This window comes from Artemia franciscana, chromosome 19, assembly GCF_032884065.1.
Source record: "Artemia franciscana chromosome 19, ASM3288406v1, whole genome shotgun sequence".
Taxonomy (NCBI): Eukaryota; Metazoa; Arthropoda; class Branchiopoda; order Anostraca; family Artemiidae; genus Artemia; species Artemia franciscana.
This window is the reverse complement of record NC_088881.1, coordinates 8,552,568-8,573,097: the sequence shown is the minus strand read 5'-3', so window position 1 is coordinate 8,573,097 and position 20,530 is coordinate 8,552,568. Positions and strand designations below refer to the sequence as shown.

The 20,530-nt window shown below is 33.6% G+C and overlaps 1 protein-coding gene and 2 pseudogenes across 1 annotated transcript; all 3 read right to left on the bottom strand.

Annotated features, from left to right (window-relative positions):
• Nucleotides 1-667: 667 nt before the first annotated feature.
• On the bottom strand, nucleotides 668-1,581 carry LOC136039658 (phosphoglycerate kinase 1-like; annotated as a pseudogene).
• On the bottom strand, nucleotides 668-2,969 carry LOC136039259 (enolase-like). Its single transcript, XM_065722825.1, has one exon. The coding sequence runs from the start codon at nucleotides 2,940-2,942 to the stop codon at nucleotides 1,641-1,643; it is 1,302 nt and encodes a 433-aa protein (XP_065578897.1). The 5' UTR covers nucleotides 2,943-2,969; the 3' UTR covers nucleotides 668-1,640.
• Nucleotides 2,970-14,329: 11,360 nt separating this feature from the next.
• LOC136039657 (phosphoglycerate kinase 1-like) lies at nucleotides 14,330-18,204 on the bottom strand (annotated as a pseudogene).
• Nucleotides 18,205-20,530: the final 2,326 nt, after the last annotated feature.

The following is a 20,530-nucleotide window of genomic DNA, read 5'->3' as shown; positions in this document are numbered from 1 at the left end:
CTCTACTTATCATAAGTACATCGTCAACGTAACACAATAGACTAAGGTCGCAAAAATCAATTATATGGAACCGTTGATACCTTCAGTTACGGACCAAGTCAATAAACTGAACAGTATAGGGCTAAGTAATGAACCTAGTTTCAGACCTCCTATAATTTTCACTGGTCGTGACAGAGTTTCTCCCTTTAACTTAATTCTAATGAAAAAATTATCAAACCAATATTCAAGACTTGTTATAACGAAAGCGTTAACTCCACACTCCAACAACTTAGTTAATACTTGCGCTTGAGTTACTGAGTCAAAGGCCGATGATATGTCTGCGCTGCATACAAATAGGGACAAATACGAACTTTCTGCTTTAGCTATAACTCTTTTAAGAACCTACGGCAACAGAATTGACGGTAATCTAGCGAGCACTTGAAAACTATTTCTGAAAATATGAGACGTTTGAACACTTTACTTAACGTGGTAGAAACTGAGATTGAGCGATAACTGGAGATATCGTTTGTATTTTTTACCTTTTTTTAGTATATTAGTAACTATACCCGTATGAAAAGACTGAGGCTCTATTGCGAAATCAATACACATCTGATATAATAAGGTAAGATGAAGGTAGAATGAGTCAGATCACAGAGAATTAGCCTTAAAAAAGTTTTAACAAAAAGAAAAAAGACAGGAGAATTTTATTCTCATCAAAACATAATTTCGTGAAAGATTATCACAAGAACATTAGCTAGATTAGACTGAGACATCTTACTTGCACTCATACTTAAGCATTACAAAGAAGGGCATCTCCTGGTAACCTAACCTAACCCCATCCAGTCAAATGGAATTATATCAGCAATTTTGAAACTTCCTGTATTAGCATCTTCGCTTTTGCGAAGTCAAATGGAAGATGAATGACAACTTTGTTTTCTTTAGCTTTGGCAACAATTTCTTCTACAATGTTAGCAACTTCGGCATAAAAAAGAGAATTTCTAATTTCCATATTGTTTATTACTTTTAAGAAAATGTTTGCCATTCCACCTCCAATAACCATTTCATCAACTTTATCAAGAAGACTCTCATTGAGTTCTATTTTATCAGCAACTTTAGCACCTCCTAAAAATAGCAGGGAATGGTCGGTCTGAATTCTCAAGGGCTTTAGCAAAATATTGAAGTTCTTTTTTCAACAAAATTCTGAGGCTTGAACGTCAAACCCATCTCCCTTCATAGAGCTAGCTATAAGCTCTATGAGCTGTGCAAAAGGCATCATTCACATAAACATCTCCCAGCCTTCTTAAGGAATCACAGAATTTTGTAACATATCGTGGGCTGGCTTTTTACTTTTTATCCTGAAGCATCAATTCCTTTCCCTTCTTCTTCTACGTGGAACAAAAGGTTTTCAATCAATACAATAAAAGTCTGAGGTGTGTTAGCACATTCCTTTTAAATTTCAGCTCCAACACAATCTTCCAAAAATTTGACATCTTTACCAAGAAGCTTCTTGAGTTATTCAGCCACAGATTTCAAAGAGTATTTAAGCTCTCTTAGTCCATCAGGACAGCCCAAGTGTGACATAAGCACAACAGACTTTGCACCCTAACCGTACCTTATTATAATACAGACACTTCATCACATCTTACAATATTTTCATCAATTTAAAGTGGATGTTGGAAGTTTTTGCCAGCATACTTAGCGTTGCTCCCAAGCTCTTCTTCAATGCGAAGAATTTGATTGTATTTTGCGAGACGCTCTGAGCGACATGGAGCACCAGTTTTGATCTGTCCAGTGCTGAGCCCAACAACCAAATCAGCAATAAACACATCCTCAGTTTCACCTGATCTGTGTGATACCATGGTACCCCATCCGTTAGATTTCGCCAATTTATGAGCCTGAATGGATTCTGTGACCGAACCAATTTGGTTCACTTTCAAAAGGAGGCAGTTGCATGCTTTCTTATCAATTCCAGTCTGAATACGTATGGGATTGGTTACAGTCAAGTCGTCACCAACAATTTGAACGTTAGTATTAGCTGTGAAACTGCTCCATGTATCCCAATCATCTTGGTCAAATGGATCTTCAATTGATGTAACAGGGAATTCCTTAATAAAATCTTGATACAAGTTAGCAAGTTCTTGTCCAGAGAGCCAAGCAGTTTTGTCAGAATTTGGGTTTTTGAAGTCTAAATCATATTTATGATTTCGGTAGAACTCAGAAGCGGCAACATCCATTCCAATTTCAACCTTACCAGTGTAGCCAGCTTTTTCAATTGCAGTCACAATAAGCGACAAACCATCCTTGTTGTTCAAAATGTTTGGCGCAAATCCACCTTCATCACCAACAGCAGTGGCATCAAGGCCAAAGCGACTTTTGATCACGCTCTTCAAGTGATGGTAAATCTCACTACCCATTCTCATAGCTTCGGAAAATGAACCCGCCCCTGTTGGTAGGATCATAAACTCTTGCATAGCCAGTTTATTGCCAGCGTGAGAGCCACCATTGATGACATTGAATGCAGGAGTTGGCAAAATGATTTCTGGTGTGCCAGCTAGGTCGGCTATGTGCCTGTAAAGTGGAACGCCTTTTTGCTTAGCACCAGCTTTGCAAGCAGCAAGTGAGACTCCTAAAATGGCATTGGCACCAAGTTTTTCCTTGTTTGGCGTACCATCCAAGTCCAACATAAATTGGTCAATCTGCTCTTGCTGAGTTACATCCAATCCTTTTGCAATTAGAGCAGGTGCAATGATTTCATTAACGTTCCTGATAGCTTTAAAAACACCCTTTCCATGGTATTCAGCTTTTACACCATCTCTAAGCTCAAGGGCTTCATAGATGCCAGTGGATGCACCAGATGGAACCGCAGCTCTAAACAAGCCTTTTTCTGTGACAAGATCAACTTCAATAGTCGGATTACCTCTAGAGTCAAAAATCATTCGAGCATGAATTTTCTTAATGGCCATTTTTGCAATGTTACTAATTATTTGTATGGAATGTTCTTAAAATAAGATTGAAGAAGCAAGACAAGAAGCAGAAATTTGACAAGAAGCAGAAAACTGAATTTCTAGTTTTATTTATATATTAAAATTACTGCACAGACACCATAAATATTTTTGCAGTTTACATAATAACTTTAGCGATCCATGAAATAAAATTATTTTATCTAAAATTTTTAGGGAATTGCTATAGTTACAATGTACCAATCAGATTTTTTGTTATGTAATCCTTAAAAGATGGTTTTATTTGTTCTTAACTAGGTTACAGGTGTTTCCGATGATTCCTGATGATTCCTGATGTTATAATAACAAAACCTACTCTTTAAACAACACAAAAATTTAATTAGAAAAATGAGGTATTTTTAACTTACGAACGAGTGATCGGATCTCAATTAAATTTGATATTTAGAAGGATGTCGTGGCTCAGAGCTCTTATTTTAAACCCAACCGGATCTGGTGACATTTGGGGGGGAGTTGGGAGGGGGAAACCTAAAACTTGGAAAACACTTAGAGTGGAAGGATCGGGATGAAACTTGGTGGGAAAAATAAGTACAAGTCCTGGATACATGATTGACATAAAGGAACGGATCCGCCCTCTATCGGGTAGTTGGGGGAGGATTTAATTCTGAAAAATTAGAAAAAATGAGGTATTTTTAACTTACGAACGGGTGATTGGATATCAATGAAATTTGATATCTAAAAGGACATCGTGTCTCAAAGCAATTATTTTAAATCCTGACCGGACCTGGTGACATTGGGGGAAGTTTGGGTTGGGGGAACCTAAAATCATGGAAAACGCTTAGATTAGAGGGATCGGGATAAAACTTGGTGGGGAAAATAATCAAAAGTCTTAAATATGTGATTTACATAATTGGAACGGATCCGCTCTATTGGGGGGGGGGGGGGGTCAATTCTGAAAAATAAGAAAAAATGACGTATTTTTAACTTACAAAGGAGTGATCGGATCTTCATGACACTTCATATTTAGAAGGATCTCGTAACTCAGATCTTTTATTTTAAATCTTAACCGAATCAAGCGTAATTGGGGGGGGGGCAGTTGGGGGGACCGGAAATCAGAAAATACTTAAAGCGGTGAGATCAGGATGAAACTGGATGGGAAGAATAACAACCTGTCCAAGATTCGTAACTGACATAACCGGACCGGATTTGCTCTCTTTGGTGGAATTTGGGGGGGGGAGGAAATTTTGAAAATTGAGGTATTTGTAACTTACGAAAGGGTGACCAGATCTTAATGAAATTTGATATTTAGAAGGATCTTGTGCTTTAAAGTTCTAATTTTAAATTCCGACCAGATCCTGTGACATTGGGGGGGGGAGTTGGAGGGGGAAACCGGAATTTTCTGTAAAACGTGAAAATTGGGGTATTTTTATCTTACGAATAGATGATCAGATCATAATGAAATTTTATTTTTAGAAGGAATTCATGTCTCAGAGCTCTTATTTCAAATCCCGACCAGATCTTTTGACACTGGGGGAGTTGGAGGGGGAAATCTTGGAAAAGTACTTGGAGTGGAGGAATCGGGATGACGCTTGGTGGATAGAATAAACAAATGTCCTTGATACGTGATTGACAAAATCGTACTGATTTGCTCTCTTTGGGGGAGTTGGGGGGAGGGGTTCAATGAGTTGGTGAGTTTGGTGCTTCTGGACGTGCTAGGACGATGAAAATTGGTAGGCGTGTCAGGGAGCTGCACAATTTGACTTGAAAAAGTCGTTTTCCAAGATTCGACCATCTGGGGGGCTAAAGGGAGAGGAAAAATTAGAAAAAATAGGTATTTATAACTTACGAGTGGATGATCGGATTTTAATGAATTTTGATATTGAGAAGGACATAGTGACTCAGAGCTCTTATTTTAAATCCTGACCGGCATTAAGCCTCTTATTTTCCTTTTAAATCAATCTATTGATTCATAGAATTTTGTTAGAGCTCATACCATATGATTTCTTGGCTCTTCGCTCCTCTCGCCATAGTGCCATATGAGCTCTTAGCTCTCGTTAATATTATAATACTATTTTATTATTGTTTATCAAGTCATTATTTTCTTCTATTTTTATCATGTTTTTTTAATATATTATTTTCAACTATATTTTATAATCTCCTAGAAAAGTCTTTTAGAAAGCCAAAAACTTCTCTTCTGTTTTCCATTTCCTTTTGCTAAGAAATGGGTATTTTTTTCATGTGGAAAGTAGAGTAGTTGCTTCTTCATTTGCTATTATTGTCCATTCACTGCATCATTTCGTTTTCGAGTATTTTAATTCTTTCAATTTCGGTTACTATTTTTAAAGACCACACTGCATTTCTTATTTGTTCTTATTTATGATTTGATTATTTTTTTTCAATTTTCTCTATTAATATATAAACATTAAAAAAATAAAAATAAAGGGCGAGTATCGCTGATAGTAAGTAATTCTAAAGACAAAGATTAAGAATCTTTTGTACAATTTGTAGTTTCCCATTTTGACAATGATTCCTGTGTTGGTGCGCTGGATTTAGGATTCTTTGTCCGAGTGAGCGAGGGTTTAAAAAAGTTGAAAAGGTGTCCAAACAAAAGTTTGCATATAGTCTTGTCACTCAGATAGTTCTTGTACAAGCTCCTTCTATTCTTCATTATACATAAAGCTTTTCACTAATATTTCTATCTGCGTGCCTAAATTTCTTCCCTGAGACGAAATTTATTCCATCCATTTTCCAGGTTGTCAGATTTTAAACTCTCCAGTTTAATATTCAATTGTTTCTGGAAAATTTCTCTTAAATTCTCATCCTGGAGTCTACCCACATTGTAACTTCCCAAGGGCTAGTTACTCTTCCAAATTTTCAACTTTAAATTAACCCTAGACCCCTTTAAATTAACCAAAACCCCGTTTTCTAGGACAAAAGTTTGTTTTTTTTCCTTCTGGTTTTTGGAAATCATCTGTCTTTATCTCTAATTATATTGTATGTTTAATACTTTTTTACCTTTCTCATTGTCATTACGGCTTACTTGTAAAAAAGCTGGTATTTATCGTTTGCTAGTATTTTAATTTTCCTATCCACTTAACTTGCCAAAAAGTTGTCATCTGTAGGCACGGTGTCACTTCATTCATTATTTACTAGTCTTTTTATTTTACTTTTTTTCAAGAATAGTCGAATCAAACAGTTTTACTTAATAGCCATAGGCTCTTTCCCAGCTATATCAAGATGTGAAACTATAGAAACGGTACAGTATCTCCTATTTTATTGGTCCAGACTTAGCAGATAAGATTTAGACTATTTTCATATGCAATGGGAACAAGTACGTTAAACCTCATTCTGATCAGAACAATTAATTTGCTTAAAATTCAATACTCTAAGTCTGGGCCAAGTTCTCCAACCTCAAATTTGTCTCAAGTTCCCCTTTTCTGGAGAAATTAAAAAGAGGAACCAACAATATGTTTCTTAATTTGAAAATTTCCAATCTTAAAAATCTTTATGATTCTCGTTTTTCTTTTTATTTAACCATGTTGGATGCTTTTCGACCTTTTCAAATACCTTCGTCGCTGCTATTTGTTTTAAACTAATAATGTTACTTTTGATCCGATTCACTTGGCTGTATGTCAATTTATACTAATGATAATACATCAAAAGTTATAAATCCAAAGGTAATTTTAGCTTAACATCCAGGCACAGCTATTTTCTACTGAGGTTAATGGACAAAAGAACTGGAACTTTACAGAGGCGAAAAATGGAGATATCAGAATATGGGTGCTATTGGCTTTGCTCGAACTGCCTACTCCAAGAAGCTGGAATTGAGAGAGTAAATGCAGTTTTGACATTTCTAACTTTTTCTCTTATTATGCATAAGAATATTAAAGTACTTTGTGTATAATAGATTGGAAAGCTAAGCTTTCCAGTTAGAATGAACTGACATTCTTTTCTTTATATCGTGAATAATTCTTAATTTGGTAAACTTGAAAATGGCAAACATGAAAAAGTTTCAAGAGAAAGGGTGTTCTCGAAGTCCTCACCGCTTAATTCTGCCTTTTTAGAACTCTTAAATTTTTTGAAGAAAACTGTTAAACATACGATGTATACTTTCAATTGATCAGGTTTTCTTTGAAATCTGGATCTTTACTTTCCAGAAACTGTAATACTGAATAAACAATTGAGTAAAATCTTGTTAAACATGACCCCTTTTGTAACCAGTGTACTTCAGTATATAAGAGCAATCGTTAAAATTCTTCATCATTTTTGTCACACAATTGTGCAAATAATCGCATTTTAAATGCATTGCTTCTAATTTTATTTACTACATTAATCACAAATTGAAGTAACTGGTGCAATTTCTCACCCAAATATTTCGCGACTAGATTTTGTCAGAGGATAACACGGTGAATTGTAGTTACCTCCTGTATATTTATTTTTAGATGGGCTATTGACTCACAATATCGCCTGATCATGGCAAGAGTTCCATGTTTCGCCACCGAAATAACGTTTGTGAATGGAATCCATGTCTTCTTAAGAAAAATTCGCACAGGATAATAAATAATGATTCACCTTTCATGTCTATCTTTGAGTCTTTCGCGGATAGTAGCTCTTCATGAATTTCTAGGTTTATAGCAAATCAAACGCATGCCAATAATAATTTATTTAAGAATTAACGACGCTTCTTGACTACTATGGTCCCTGTGTCGGCCCTGCAGTGCATTCCTGCAGCGTGATTCGATCTCTGGGTCCCGTATTACCAAGCTGAGGTCAAATCCAGTAACAGAAAAACTAGGGGAAATGCACCAGTTTAGACAAAATAAATTCAAGAAACATTTGAATTAAGGATGGATGTGATATATCTCTACGCGACTGATTTGCAATAGAAACTATTTGTGGAAGATTTGAATTCAATATTCAATACATATTTACTGCTCATTAGTGGATAGTTCAATTGTGGATGGGAATACAACCTCTGATGTGATCTGGAGTTTTGCTTCAAAAACAGAACCTGGAGCGCTACTCAGAGAGATTCCTATAGAAATGCAATATCTTCTAATCAAACGAAACGAATATATCAGCTCACTAAAACTGACTATGAATGATTGATTAGGAAGATTAATTGATCGGAATGGAGAAAATTTTGAGTATGTTTTGGATATGAAAAAGTTAAAAATTTTATAAACTTTATATAAATAACAATCATAATTATAAACCTCTAATAAATAAAATCCAAGAGTTAGAAAAGAATAATATTATGCGTCCAAGCATAAGCCTCCATTTGGCACAGGTGATCCTAGCACCAATGCAAAATAATGAGTCTTGTACTACTTGAAGATTATAGGGCTCTAAAAAAAGCAAATTGTTAGCGATAATTATGCAAAGAAAATTATTTTCACGTAAACGACCTTACATTTAAATCAAGGTCGTAAACAACCTTGATTTATTAAATATAATAAATTCATTCAATGCTGTTCAATAAATAGCAGGCATTTGTCACACGCCGTGTCATGCGTTTCACAGTTCGAACATAAAGATTATCACATTACCTTCATAATATGCAAATATTTCCACTATGAAGCAATAATCAGGGCTTTTTTTTTAAATTGGGTACTTTTGATAAAGCCAACGCTCGATTCATCTTTCCAACCAAGCTCTCTCCTCTACGGGCAAAGAAAGGGGATTCAACAGTGAATAGCAAACCGAAGTTTTCACCTTATTTCTCCTCTAGTAGGAAAATAAATCCTAAGGACAAGTTGGGTGAAATAGTAAAAGAAAAACTAGGGGAAATACAGCAATATAGACAAAAGAAATTCAAGAAATATTTAAAATATGGAAGCATGCGATAAATTTCAACGCGAACCATTCGTAACAGACTATTTGTGGAAGACTTGAATTCAAATAAGAATAATATTGAGAAGAAATATCACAAATTTGCGGTGCGAAAAACAAAATCCCCCAAGACAATTCAAAGAATCCAAATTTCAATTTGCATTCCGATTCGCTAAACTTTATGGTTTTGTCAAAGTAGGCAACTTATTCGTCATGTTAACTGGAAGGCAGAGGGAGCTCTATCTACCAACACTGTTAGGATTATAATAGTTGAAAAGCCCAATTTATCAATAAGCTATTTTCTGGAAAATAAATTTGAAGAAATGATGAAGTTTCTTAGATCTTTATTTAAGTTGCCAAACTCCCTAGTTTTTATGTAATGATTATTAACGTTATCATTATATAGATAAGATCTTGAAGAGATCTCTATTTGTGATGGTAGATCATTTTGTATTTTGTTTTAAAAAATTCCCACTGAAGAGCCAGGCCTTCCGGTAAGTGTTTATTCTTTGCTACTGGTCAAAATCAACCAGTTGCACTAGACTATCATTGGCATGTCTTCAGCTCAGAGTGAATACAAGTTTGAATATCCAAAACTCTACCGGCATGTTTCGACTGCTGATACCAATGCAACCATAGTTGTTTGGAATATACCCACTACCTTTCTGGTCCTCTGAAAAGGATGAGTTATTAATTATCTCAAGCATTTTTATTAACTTTAGCTAGCCTTAATATGCTGCGTTTACCACACAGCAGTTGTCGCATGGAATTTGTTTTTACCTCTTCCAGGGTAACTGGAGGCCGTCCATCAGGGAGGCTGGCATACATCTTTAGGCGTAATTTACATATCCACGCCTCTATTCTGGACTTATTTATCCCATTAACCCTCAGGTTAACGATCCAAGCCACCTAAACCAGTTAGAACGATCTTTCGTGGAGACTTTTTATAGTTCCCACCCAGTAAATGTATTCTCTTATAGTGATGATAGTACAATATTGCCCTTATTTAGTGATTTTAGTGTCGCAAACATTCATTTCTTTGTTTTAATTATACGTGTTTTCTTTTTCTTTTTTTCTCGAGTTTCAATTTTTGTTGTTATGGTCCTCAACAAGTTTGCCTCGAGAATCCTAATTATTATGAGTATTATGTTTAATTTCTTTATTTGAATAAGTTGAATCGAATTGAAAGCACCTATACATACTGGTGCGACCAAAATTTTTATGAATTCAACTTTGCTCAGTATGTTACAGGCATCTATTCAACGACGTAAGATGTGTCTCTCCCAGTTTGACTAGAATCATGGAACATAACTTAGAGGTTAAAAAATCTTTTTATCTAAATTTGAGAAAAGACAACTAAATTTTTCTATTAGCTTCATAATATATAAAAAACCAACTATGAAGCAATAATCAGAGATAATTTTTTATAGGCCAGTAGGTTGCTGTTGGATACAGCCAACATTAAATTCATCGATTCGACGAATCCTTTTAAATGACGGGCGGAGAAAAGGGATACAGAAGAAACTTGTATACCAAGCTCTACACTTCATTTCTCCTTTCATAGCAAAGTAAATGAAAAGGACAAGAGGGGTGAATAAGTAAAAGAAAAAATAGGGGAAATGCAGCAATATAGACAAAAACAAATTCAGGAGATATTTGAGTTATAGAGGGATGGGATAAATCTCTACGCGACTCACTCGCAACACATGTTATTTGTGGCAGATTTATCACAAATAAAAAAGTAATTTAAATTTAATTAATAATAATATTGAAGAGAAACATAACAGAGCTGTCATGCGAAAAAAAATAATCCATCCAGGACAATACAATGAATGTAAATTTCAATTTGCATAAATTTCCTGGCTTTCTAAAAGCAGCTGACCCAATTGTCATTTTTACAGGTAGGCGCAAGCAACTCGTTCGACGAACACTGTTAGGATTAAGATGGTCGAAAAGCAAGAAGGAGCCCAATTTTTCACTAAGTTTAACATTAATAATAATATCATTATTTCAAACATGAGACTTTTTATACCCAGTAATTGCACCCTCTTTATGTTCCCATAATAAAATATTGTCATTATTTCCTGATTTTAGGGTCATAAATATTCGTTTCAAAGAGCTTGTGAATTCAGGTACAACTGTAAATATAATAACTTCAACTGTGTTTAATAAATAGCAGACATTTGTCCAAAGACGTAAGTCATACATCTCCCAGTTTGAAAAAAAAAAATTCCAGTTACCTTCATAATATGCAAGAATTTCTTCTATGAAGCAATAATCAGGGCTAATTTTTAAAGAAAATTGGGTATTGCTTGATATCGCCAAAGCTGAATTCATCTATCCAACAGATTTTTCTCCTCAACAGCCGAAGAAAGAGGATATAAAAGTGAATAGTAAACCGAAGTTTGCACCTTATTTTTCCTCTCGTACGAATTTAAATGTAAAGGACTAGTTGAAAGAATCAGTAAAAGAAAAACTAGGGGAAACGCAGCAGCTTAGACAAAAGAAATTCAGGAAATATTTAAGTTAAGGAAGGCGTAATATATCCCGACCCAGCTCATTCGCAACAGACTATTTTGGGAAGATTTGAATTCAATATTGAATAAATTCAACTGTGTTCAATAAATTGCAGACATTTGTCAAAAGACTGAAGTCATGCATCTCCCAGTTTGAACATAAAAATTGTCCAAAGTTTTCACGTTATAGTTCACACGATCACACCTGACGAAAAGAAAGAACAAATAAATAAACAGTCACCCGTCACAGGAAAAAAACAGAAGTCTATATTTTTGCCTCTATAAAATTCTTCTAAGGAGTTGGTGGACTTTAAGCCTTTAATGTGGTGAGGAAAGTAGTATTTTCTTTTATCGGGAATTACGCACTTCTGCCTATGCTTGTAACTTTTGGTGGTACATCTAAACTTAATAATATTTATAGATTCAATGCTTTTTATTTGAAACCGACATGAAATGAAAGTTCTTTCGGTAAATATTTCTTTCTTTTACTAACTTCCATTTTTTATAGCTTCGGTTACTACTTACAGAAACCACTTTTTATTACAGTTCGCTACGTCGAGCTATTTACTTACTTCATTGTTTTTCTTTCCCTTTTCCAATTTTAAGTTCGCTATTTTTCTTTTGTTGTTTAATTCTGTATTTTTGTGGAGTAAGTAGTTTCTATCTTAAAATTTATATGAAAAATGATTTTTTCAATGCTCAGCAGCACAAATATAGTGGTAATAAAATAATTCTTCTAGTATTCTCATTTTAAAATAAATTAAAATGAGAATATATTTTTGTGGAGTAAATACGTTCTATATTAAAATCTATATAGAAAATGATTTTTTCAATGTCAATAACACAAATATAACGGTAATAAGATAACCCTTTTAGTATTTCATTTTAAAATAAAGCAAGGTTCATAGAACCTAAAACTTAGGTTTCATAGAACCAAAAACATAGAAACTTAGGTTCATAGAACCTAAACAAAAACAACAAATTTGAATCAATACGATTCATCGGTGTAATATTTATGGAGATCTACTTATAGAAACTTAAGATTTAAGAAAATTAAAGTCCTCCAATATTTATTGCGATACTGCCTTTAAATTGTTATTTGAAAAGGCTAAAAAATAAAAATTAAGTAAAGGAAACAAAAAGTAATAATCCGAAAAACTTTTTGATAAAGCTTTTGCCGACCCAAATATTAGTTAATTTAAAAAAAACTTTTTCGACAAAACAAGCTTTTCAAAGAAAAGTAAAGAGCTCCACTAAGCCAAAAATAAGGAAAAATAGTCAAATAACCTTCCAGGCGTAAAACTACCACAAATCACCATCAATAAATAAATGAAACTCAAAACGAACAAAAATTACATTAAATAACCGAGTCAAACTCAAAACAAGCAAAAATTAACATGAGTAGGGCTGATAATCCCCATGCATTCTCAAGACCAGAACATAATTTCCACTTTACTGAAAAGAAAAATAAAACATAAGTATTAAACATACTATAAAACATACTATACAAAGTATTTATTAGGCCAAGGTTCAAAGTTCTTTTTTTATTTATTTATTTTTCTTTTCTTTTTTTCTCTTTTCTGTTTATTATTATGAGATTGGTTACTAATATTCATGAGTTGATGAGATATTGGTTGTTATTGGTTATTGTATTTTTTTTTGTGTATTTCGTTTTGAATTACTAGTTAGGAAATGCGTTTTATGTACCCGTTCAGTCGCAAGTGCTTTTTTTCTATCTTTCTTGGGACGGGCACTTGCATATTAGTTAATAGTATTTGATTTATAAACAAAGTGAACTAAACTGAAAGTAAGCTTAACAAAGTTTCAATTTTTCTGTTGCTGTAAACCACTCCCATAAAGGTGCGATATACAACAGATGCGGCAGAGTGACAGCTGGATACAGTTTAGACAGTACTTTTCTGTTAAACGTATGCTTAACGGAAGCTAATTTGGCATAGCTGAGTCTAATTGCCTTACGTATATGTTCTACTAAAAGAGTTCTAATGCTTGTTACACTCCATCCGTAATTGATACCGAGGTATTTCAGCTGGTTTTTTTTCTGCCCCACAGACAGCAACAAATAAAGGGGCCGGGTCAATTAGGGTTGAATTTCTTATGCATGGCCGTGAACTAATAACTGAAAGCTCTGTTATCTTAGTGTATACACTGAAGCCTAAACAATCATACCCACAAGTTAGCTGGTCTAGATTGCCTTGGAGAGTCGAAAGGTCTCTACTTATCATAAGTACATCGTCAACGTAACACAATAGACTAAGGTCGCAAAAATCAATTATAAGGAACCATTAATACCTTTAGTTACGGACCAAGTCAATAAACTGAACAGTATAGGGCTAAGTAATGAACCTTGTTTCAGACCTCCTATAATTTTCACTGGTCGTGACAGAGTTTCTCCATTTAACTTAATTCTAATGAAAGAATTATCAAACCAATATTCAAGACTTGCTGCAACGAAAGCGTTAACTCCACACTCCAACAACTTTGTTAATACTTGCGCTTGAGTTACTGAGTCAAAGGCCGATGATATGTCTACGCTGCATATAAATAGGGACAAATACGAACTTTCTGCTTTAGTTATAACTCTTTTAAGAACCTACGGCAACCAAATTGACGGTAATCTAGCGAGCACTTGAAAACTATTTCTCAAAATATGAGACGTTTGAACACTTTACTCAACGTGGTAGAAACTGATATCGAGCGATAACTGGGGATATTGTTTGTATTTTTCACCTTTTTTATTAGTATATTAGTAACTATACCAGTATGAAAAGACTGTGGCGCTATTGCGGAATCAATACACATCTGATATAATAAGGTAAGATGATGGTAGAATGAGTCAGATCACAGAGAATTAGCCTTAAAAAAGTTTTAACAAAAAGAACAAGACAGGAGAATTTTATTCTCATCAAAACATAATTTAGTGAAAGATTATCACAAGAACATTAGCTAGATTAGACTGAGACATCTTACTTGCACTCATACTTAAGCATTACAAAGAGGGGCATCTCCTGGTAACCTAACCTAACCTTCAAGACCCCATCCAGCCAGATGGAATTATATCAGTAATTTTGAAACTTCCTGTATTAGCGTCTTCAGCAAATTGGTCAGCTTTTGCGAATTCAACTGGAAGATGAATGACAACTTTGTTTTCTTTAGCTTTGGCAACAATTTCTTCTACAATATAAGCAACTTCGGCATAAAAAAGAGAATTTCTAATTTCCATATTGTTTATTACTTTTAAGAAAATGTATGCCATTCCACCTCCAATAATCATTTCATCAACTTTATCAAGAAGACTCTCAATAAGTTCTATTTTATCAGCAACTTTAGCACCTCCTAAAAATAGCAGGGAATGGTCGGTCTGAATTCTCAAGGGCTTTAGGAAAATATTGAAGTTCTTTTTTCAACAAAATTCTGAGGCTCGAACGTCAAACCCATCTCCCATCATAGAGCTAGCTATAAGCTCTATGAGCTGTGCCAAAGGCATCATTGACATAAACATCTCCCAGCCTTCTTAAGGAATCACATAATTTTGTAAAATATCGTGGGCTGGCTTTTTACTTTCTGTCCTGAAGCATCAATTCCTTTCCCTTCTTCTTCTACGTGGAACAAAAGGTTTTCAATCAATACCATATTGGCCTGAGGTGTGTTAGCACATTTCTTTTAAATTTCAGCTCCAACACAATATTCCAAAAATTAGACATCTATACCAAGAAGCTTCTTGAGTTATTCAGCCACAGATTTCAAAGAGTATTTAAGCTCTCTTAGTCCATCAGGACAGCCCAAGTGTGACATAAGCACAACTTACTTTGCACCCTAACCGTACCTTATTATAATACAGACACTTCATCACATCTTACAATATTTTCATCAATTTAAAGTGGATGTTGGAAGTTTTTGTCAGCATACTTAGCGTTGCTCCCAAGCTCTTCTTCAATGCAAAGAATTTGATTGTATTTTGTGAGACGCTCTGAGCGACATGGAGCACCAGTTTTGATCTGTCCTGTGCTGAGCCCAACAGCCAAATCAGCAATAAACAAATCCTCAGTTTCACCTGATCTGTGTGATACCATGGTACCCCATCCGTTATATTTTGCCAATTTATGAGCCTGAATGGATTCAGTGACCGAACCAATTTGGTTCATTTTCAAAAAGGGGAAATTGCATGCTTTCTTATCAATTCCAGTCTGAATACGTATGGGATTGGTTACAGTCAAGTCGTCATCAACATTTTGAACGTTAGTATTAGCTGTGAAACTGCTCCATGTATCCCAATCATCTTCATGTTTGAGCTTCTGTTGGTTTTATTTTAGAGAAACTTATCTCTTCTTTTATTGTTTTCTTCTCAGCTGTGTTAGCTGATTTTGATCTACTACATAGTTCTTTGAAGAAATTCCATACTGTAGGCAATTCATTTAATAATGCATATTGTCCATCATAGAATTTCCTCTGTCTAAGTTTGGTCTCAATTGATGTAATTATATTTTGGGTCTCTTTATTAGTATCTGGATTTTGGTTTTCATTTGTTGACCTTTTTTCTTTTTTCTATGCCCTTTCTGAGTCCAATGGCTTTATCAATTTCTGCCTTTTTTGCATGGGAGTCGTCAACTATTTTCTTCGTTTTGAGTTTCGGGTAAGTAGGGTATGGTGTATCTTTTTTTTCCTTGTTGGTGCTTTGGCTTGCTTGTAGCCCCTTGTCCGATCTTAGGAATTGAAAAATTGATTCTTTCAGGTCATATGAATTTTTCTCCAGTCTTATTACTTGTTGGAACAACGTTTCGAATGGTTTAGGGTCTAGCTTCATAAATATTTTCCAAGCGTTGCTACTAGATAGAAGTGAATTTTCATGTTTGAATATTATTCCATGTTTTACGACGTCTTGTGCATAGGTATGTATGCACATGGCCATCAAAAATGTTAAGATCATCATTGCTTATCTGTAATTAATGTTTACTAAATAATTTTTTTTGAACAAATAATTATTAACATATATATAAATTTTTTTTTATTTAGTTTAAAATCTCATTCCAGAATTTTGATTGTGGGCTTAATCTTTCACTATGTAATATATCAGATGTTTTATATATATTAGGATGATAAAAATATAAATTTTGGAGTATATCGAAAATATGTTATATTCCAAAGTTTATTGAACGTTTATTAAGTTAAAAATTAATTTATTTATAAGGAAAGCAACGGGAACAATTTTAAATTTAATTATTAAGCCAATCGAAAAAAAACAGTTTCGCAAAAAAGAAAATTGTCAAAACATGTAAGTTTTAGGTTCAAGCCAAATAGTCGAATACGTTCACAGACCTGACCAACATTTCAAGTAAATTTTATTGATACTTAATATGGTATTAATACTACATTAAATTTAAATTTTGATATCGTAGTATTAATCAAAATTCCTTAGATTAACCTGTCGTGACAAGCCAACACTCTTCTTAAAGGGAAAAGAAAAAAAAATGGATTGTTGAAATTTCCATATATTTAAAATAAGTCGACATATTTATACGAGAAAGTCAAAGTTAATTATACGAACATTAAATTACTCAATCCAAAAAGAAATGTGCGATTCAAATTCGAATGGGTAGTTGTTCCAGCAAGAACGAAATAAAAAATAAGGGAAATTCGGGAATAAAAAACACGGTATGAGTATCATCGAGTAATGACAAGGTCTTCCTAACTTGAAGGGCACAACTGCAAAACTGATTAAATACCACCCGCAAACTTGGTATGATCCATTATGTCTCAACTGCGAATCTAAAGAGTTCGAATTGCTGAATACAAGTACGTGTGCAGACAAGTAATATCTGAAGGGTATATGTTGTATAACCCATCTTTATGATCAACATGAAAGATGAGCCCTTGTCATAGTCCTGCCCTTCATAGGGTAATTTGAAAGACTAGTAACCCTATAATTTAAATATTGACGAATATTAACACTATAGATATTGGTTATTCGTAAGAACGTCGACTAAAGCTAAAAAGGGGTAACTGTCTTTTCGGTAACTTCAAGTAAAAAAAAATTAAATATTTTGTCAAACAAAATTAATTTCGAAAAATCAGAAAAATTAAAAAAGAAAACATAAATACTTTAAAAGGATGTAGCACTCAGGTATAATGTCAACAAATTGATGGATCAACTTAATATTTAATAATGTTTTATTTGTAACTTTCTTCAAATTTTGTTTTTACGTCTGGTATAAAATTACTTTAAGACGTATTATTTCTTCATTATTCGCGAATACAACAGGGCAGAGGGCGAGATGAATAGACATTAGCAACATTCAGAGAAAATTATTTTATTAAATAAAATAAAATAAAAAAATACGGGGTAGGGCAGTGGTAATTGCCATTAGTGGCATACTACTTACAAATTTTTATTTCAGTTGAATGTAGTAATTTTTTCACATTATTCTTTTTGAAGGTGCTTGATTAAAATTATGAAACAGATATTTACTTAGCATAGGCTAGAACTCAAAATGAAATCGTTTTTGTGGATGAATAAGAGAATGGTTTGCCATTAAATTTTCATTAGTATTTGGTTAAGTTAAAAATTAGTAGTTTATTTGGCTTCTTTAATTCGGATCTGTTCAAAATTCAATTATAGGCTATATAAATACACATATATACATGTATATGCACATGCACATATATACATATGTGTATGTAAATTTTTGTTTAGAACTTCTTTTTATAGTTAGCACTAAAAGGTCAAGTTTCTAAATATCTGGGTTATAGACCCCTTGTCTTTTTTTATAATAAAAATAGGTCCTTCCCCGGTAATTTTTTTGTTTTCTGATTTTAATAAATTAAGAGTTTTAAACTTTAGTTCTAATATTTGGTTGTTTTCCTCGATGTTATCGTTATTATACATTAGATATTTCACCAGACATTTTGGTATTTGAAGACTTTCAAGGGTGCAATTAATATTTATAATCTTTGCATAACCGTACGTATTTTTTTCTGCATACAATTTTTAAACTTGATCGACTAGTTTTAGTACGAATTATATCATATTTTAGTATCTTATAATAATATCAAGGATTGACACCTTTTACTATGGCTTCAGATACGATAATATCTGTTTCTGGAAATACTTCTGACCAAAAGTTTTGTTTATTTTTGTATAAATTGACAATCATTTTTTTAGCGCATCTTCATCTTCCTCATATAGAATGGGACACCCTTCTAACATGTCACTTTCTAAATTATTACTAATATATATTTTTCGTAAAGCGAAAGAAGTAAGTTTGATTGTATTGACAAATTGAAGTCTTTTTCTGCTAGTATTAATCGAAGATGTAGAGGTCAGATAACTGTAAAACCATTTACATCACACACAAAATTAAGACTTTCGCCAATGAAGTCTGCTGTCCAGGGGTAGGGGTCTACCGAAAAAAAGCAGTAAAAACGCATCAAAAATTTGTTTATATTCATTTTTTTTACTTTTTTACGAATCGGACAAACATTTGGGGGGAGAGGGTCAAACCCCCTAACCCGCCCCCTGAATACGACCTTGATTATAGGACTGACGATATTGCTAAAACTGCCATTTGAATCGTAATTTTGATATTTGGGTCATAACTCCATTTTTTTGGGACCCGTGAAATTGCTACATTTCCCTGAGATCTATCGATGCATTGGTCTTTTATGACCAAATTGCTTAAGCATAAGAAAATGGTTTAAAAAAAACATCAATAATTTTTAAGTATGTTTTGTGGGTATTTTAATTATTATTTTTGGGAATAATAGATAGTTTTTTCTATTAACGGGTTAGGTTTGTTTTATCTTTGATATGGGAACAAACGGGACATATTTTACCCTCACAAACGGTGTGTTCACTTTATTCCTAGTCTTTTATGAAAAAGGAAATCTAATATTTAGGCTGTAAAAAGCATCACTTTTGCTACACATGAAATATAGTCTTTTGTCTTATTATGTGGATTTTATAAAGTAGGTGCTGGAACCTGGGCCGTTATTCCATATTTAATCTTGACGAAACACATGATAGCTACTCCTAACTCAAGTGACAATTATCTTCTTTTATTTCCACCCTCTTTAAGATTGTAACAGTCCATTATTATTGAAAAGTAGATGTTAAGAAAGAAGAAGATGGGCTTCTCGCTAACTCGTATATCTATCATGCCAGGTGAAACTGAAACAATTAGAAAAACCGGGCATGGTAGTGGCCAGAAAACCTTCAAAACTACAAACTATTATTTCGAACCTAGTTGATGTTATAAATCTAACATTGACTAAATGAGTAGGAAAAAGCTGCAATTTTAAGCTTAATCTCCCAAGTCTTAAATAAACATAATACTTTTACATGTGTTTCGGGATAAATCAAAACTAATTCTGGCTGTATTTTTTTTTATCCAAAGTTAATTCAACAACATACATAGTGATTCTGTCTAAAAGGCAGCGTAAAACACCTATAAAGCTATTGAAGCATTTGCACCTAATTCACCTGTAAAAAAGTGTAAACACAATGTATTATTTACAAAAATGAGGCTACGAAATCGATCACAATTTATATCCGCTTATCTGTCTTCTTATTGTCTTTTTCTTGTGGATTCAGTGCTGACTAGACATTCAACTCGCGGACATTTGCCTTTGCTATTTACAGACATTGGCCGACGTATAATTACCTCGTAATATCCTATTGGGCTATTTTAGTTTTTTTTTTTTTTTAACGAAAATTACAATTTCAATAAATACTTCTCCCAAAAAATATTTTATTTTTACTTCACTGTTTACCATTTATTGATTTAAGTTCAAAACTTTTTATTTTCCTTATTTGTAGTTTATTAGCCAGGCTAGGATCAGTTCTGAGAATGAAAATTAGTCCGTGAGCTAAAAATAAAATAAAAATGACATGATATATTTTGAATATTCCTCGGGTTTTTCTGTTCACAGCCCCACCTATGCTTACCTCAGTTACCAGAAATGGTTTGTAACAGAAAATAGCAACAAACCTAGGACACTGAAAGAAATAGCCGGTAGTGTTTTATTTAGATAAGTTGCTAATGATATTTTTGGAATAGGCTGCTAATAGTTTTTTTTTTTTTTTTACAGTCGATACTATACTCCATCTTTGGCTAGAAGTCTAGAATGTAAGCCGTTTAAGAAGAAAACAATTATTTTTAGGCTAACAAGTTTTTCCTGTGATTTCAATTCGCTTTGCCCTCGCTCTTCTAGATAGTCTTCTTCATTTTTGTT

Excerpts from the sequence above, each read along its gene's own strand:
- LOC136039259 (XM_065722825.1), bottom strand. The coding sequence starts at position 2,942 with ATGGCCATTAAGAAAATTCATGCTCGAATGATTTTTGACTCTAGAGGT.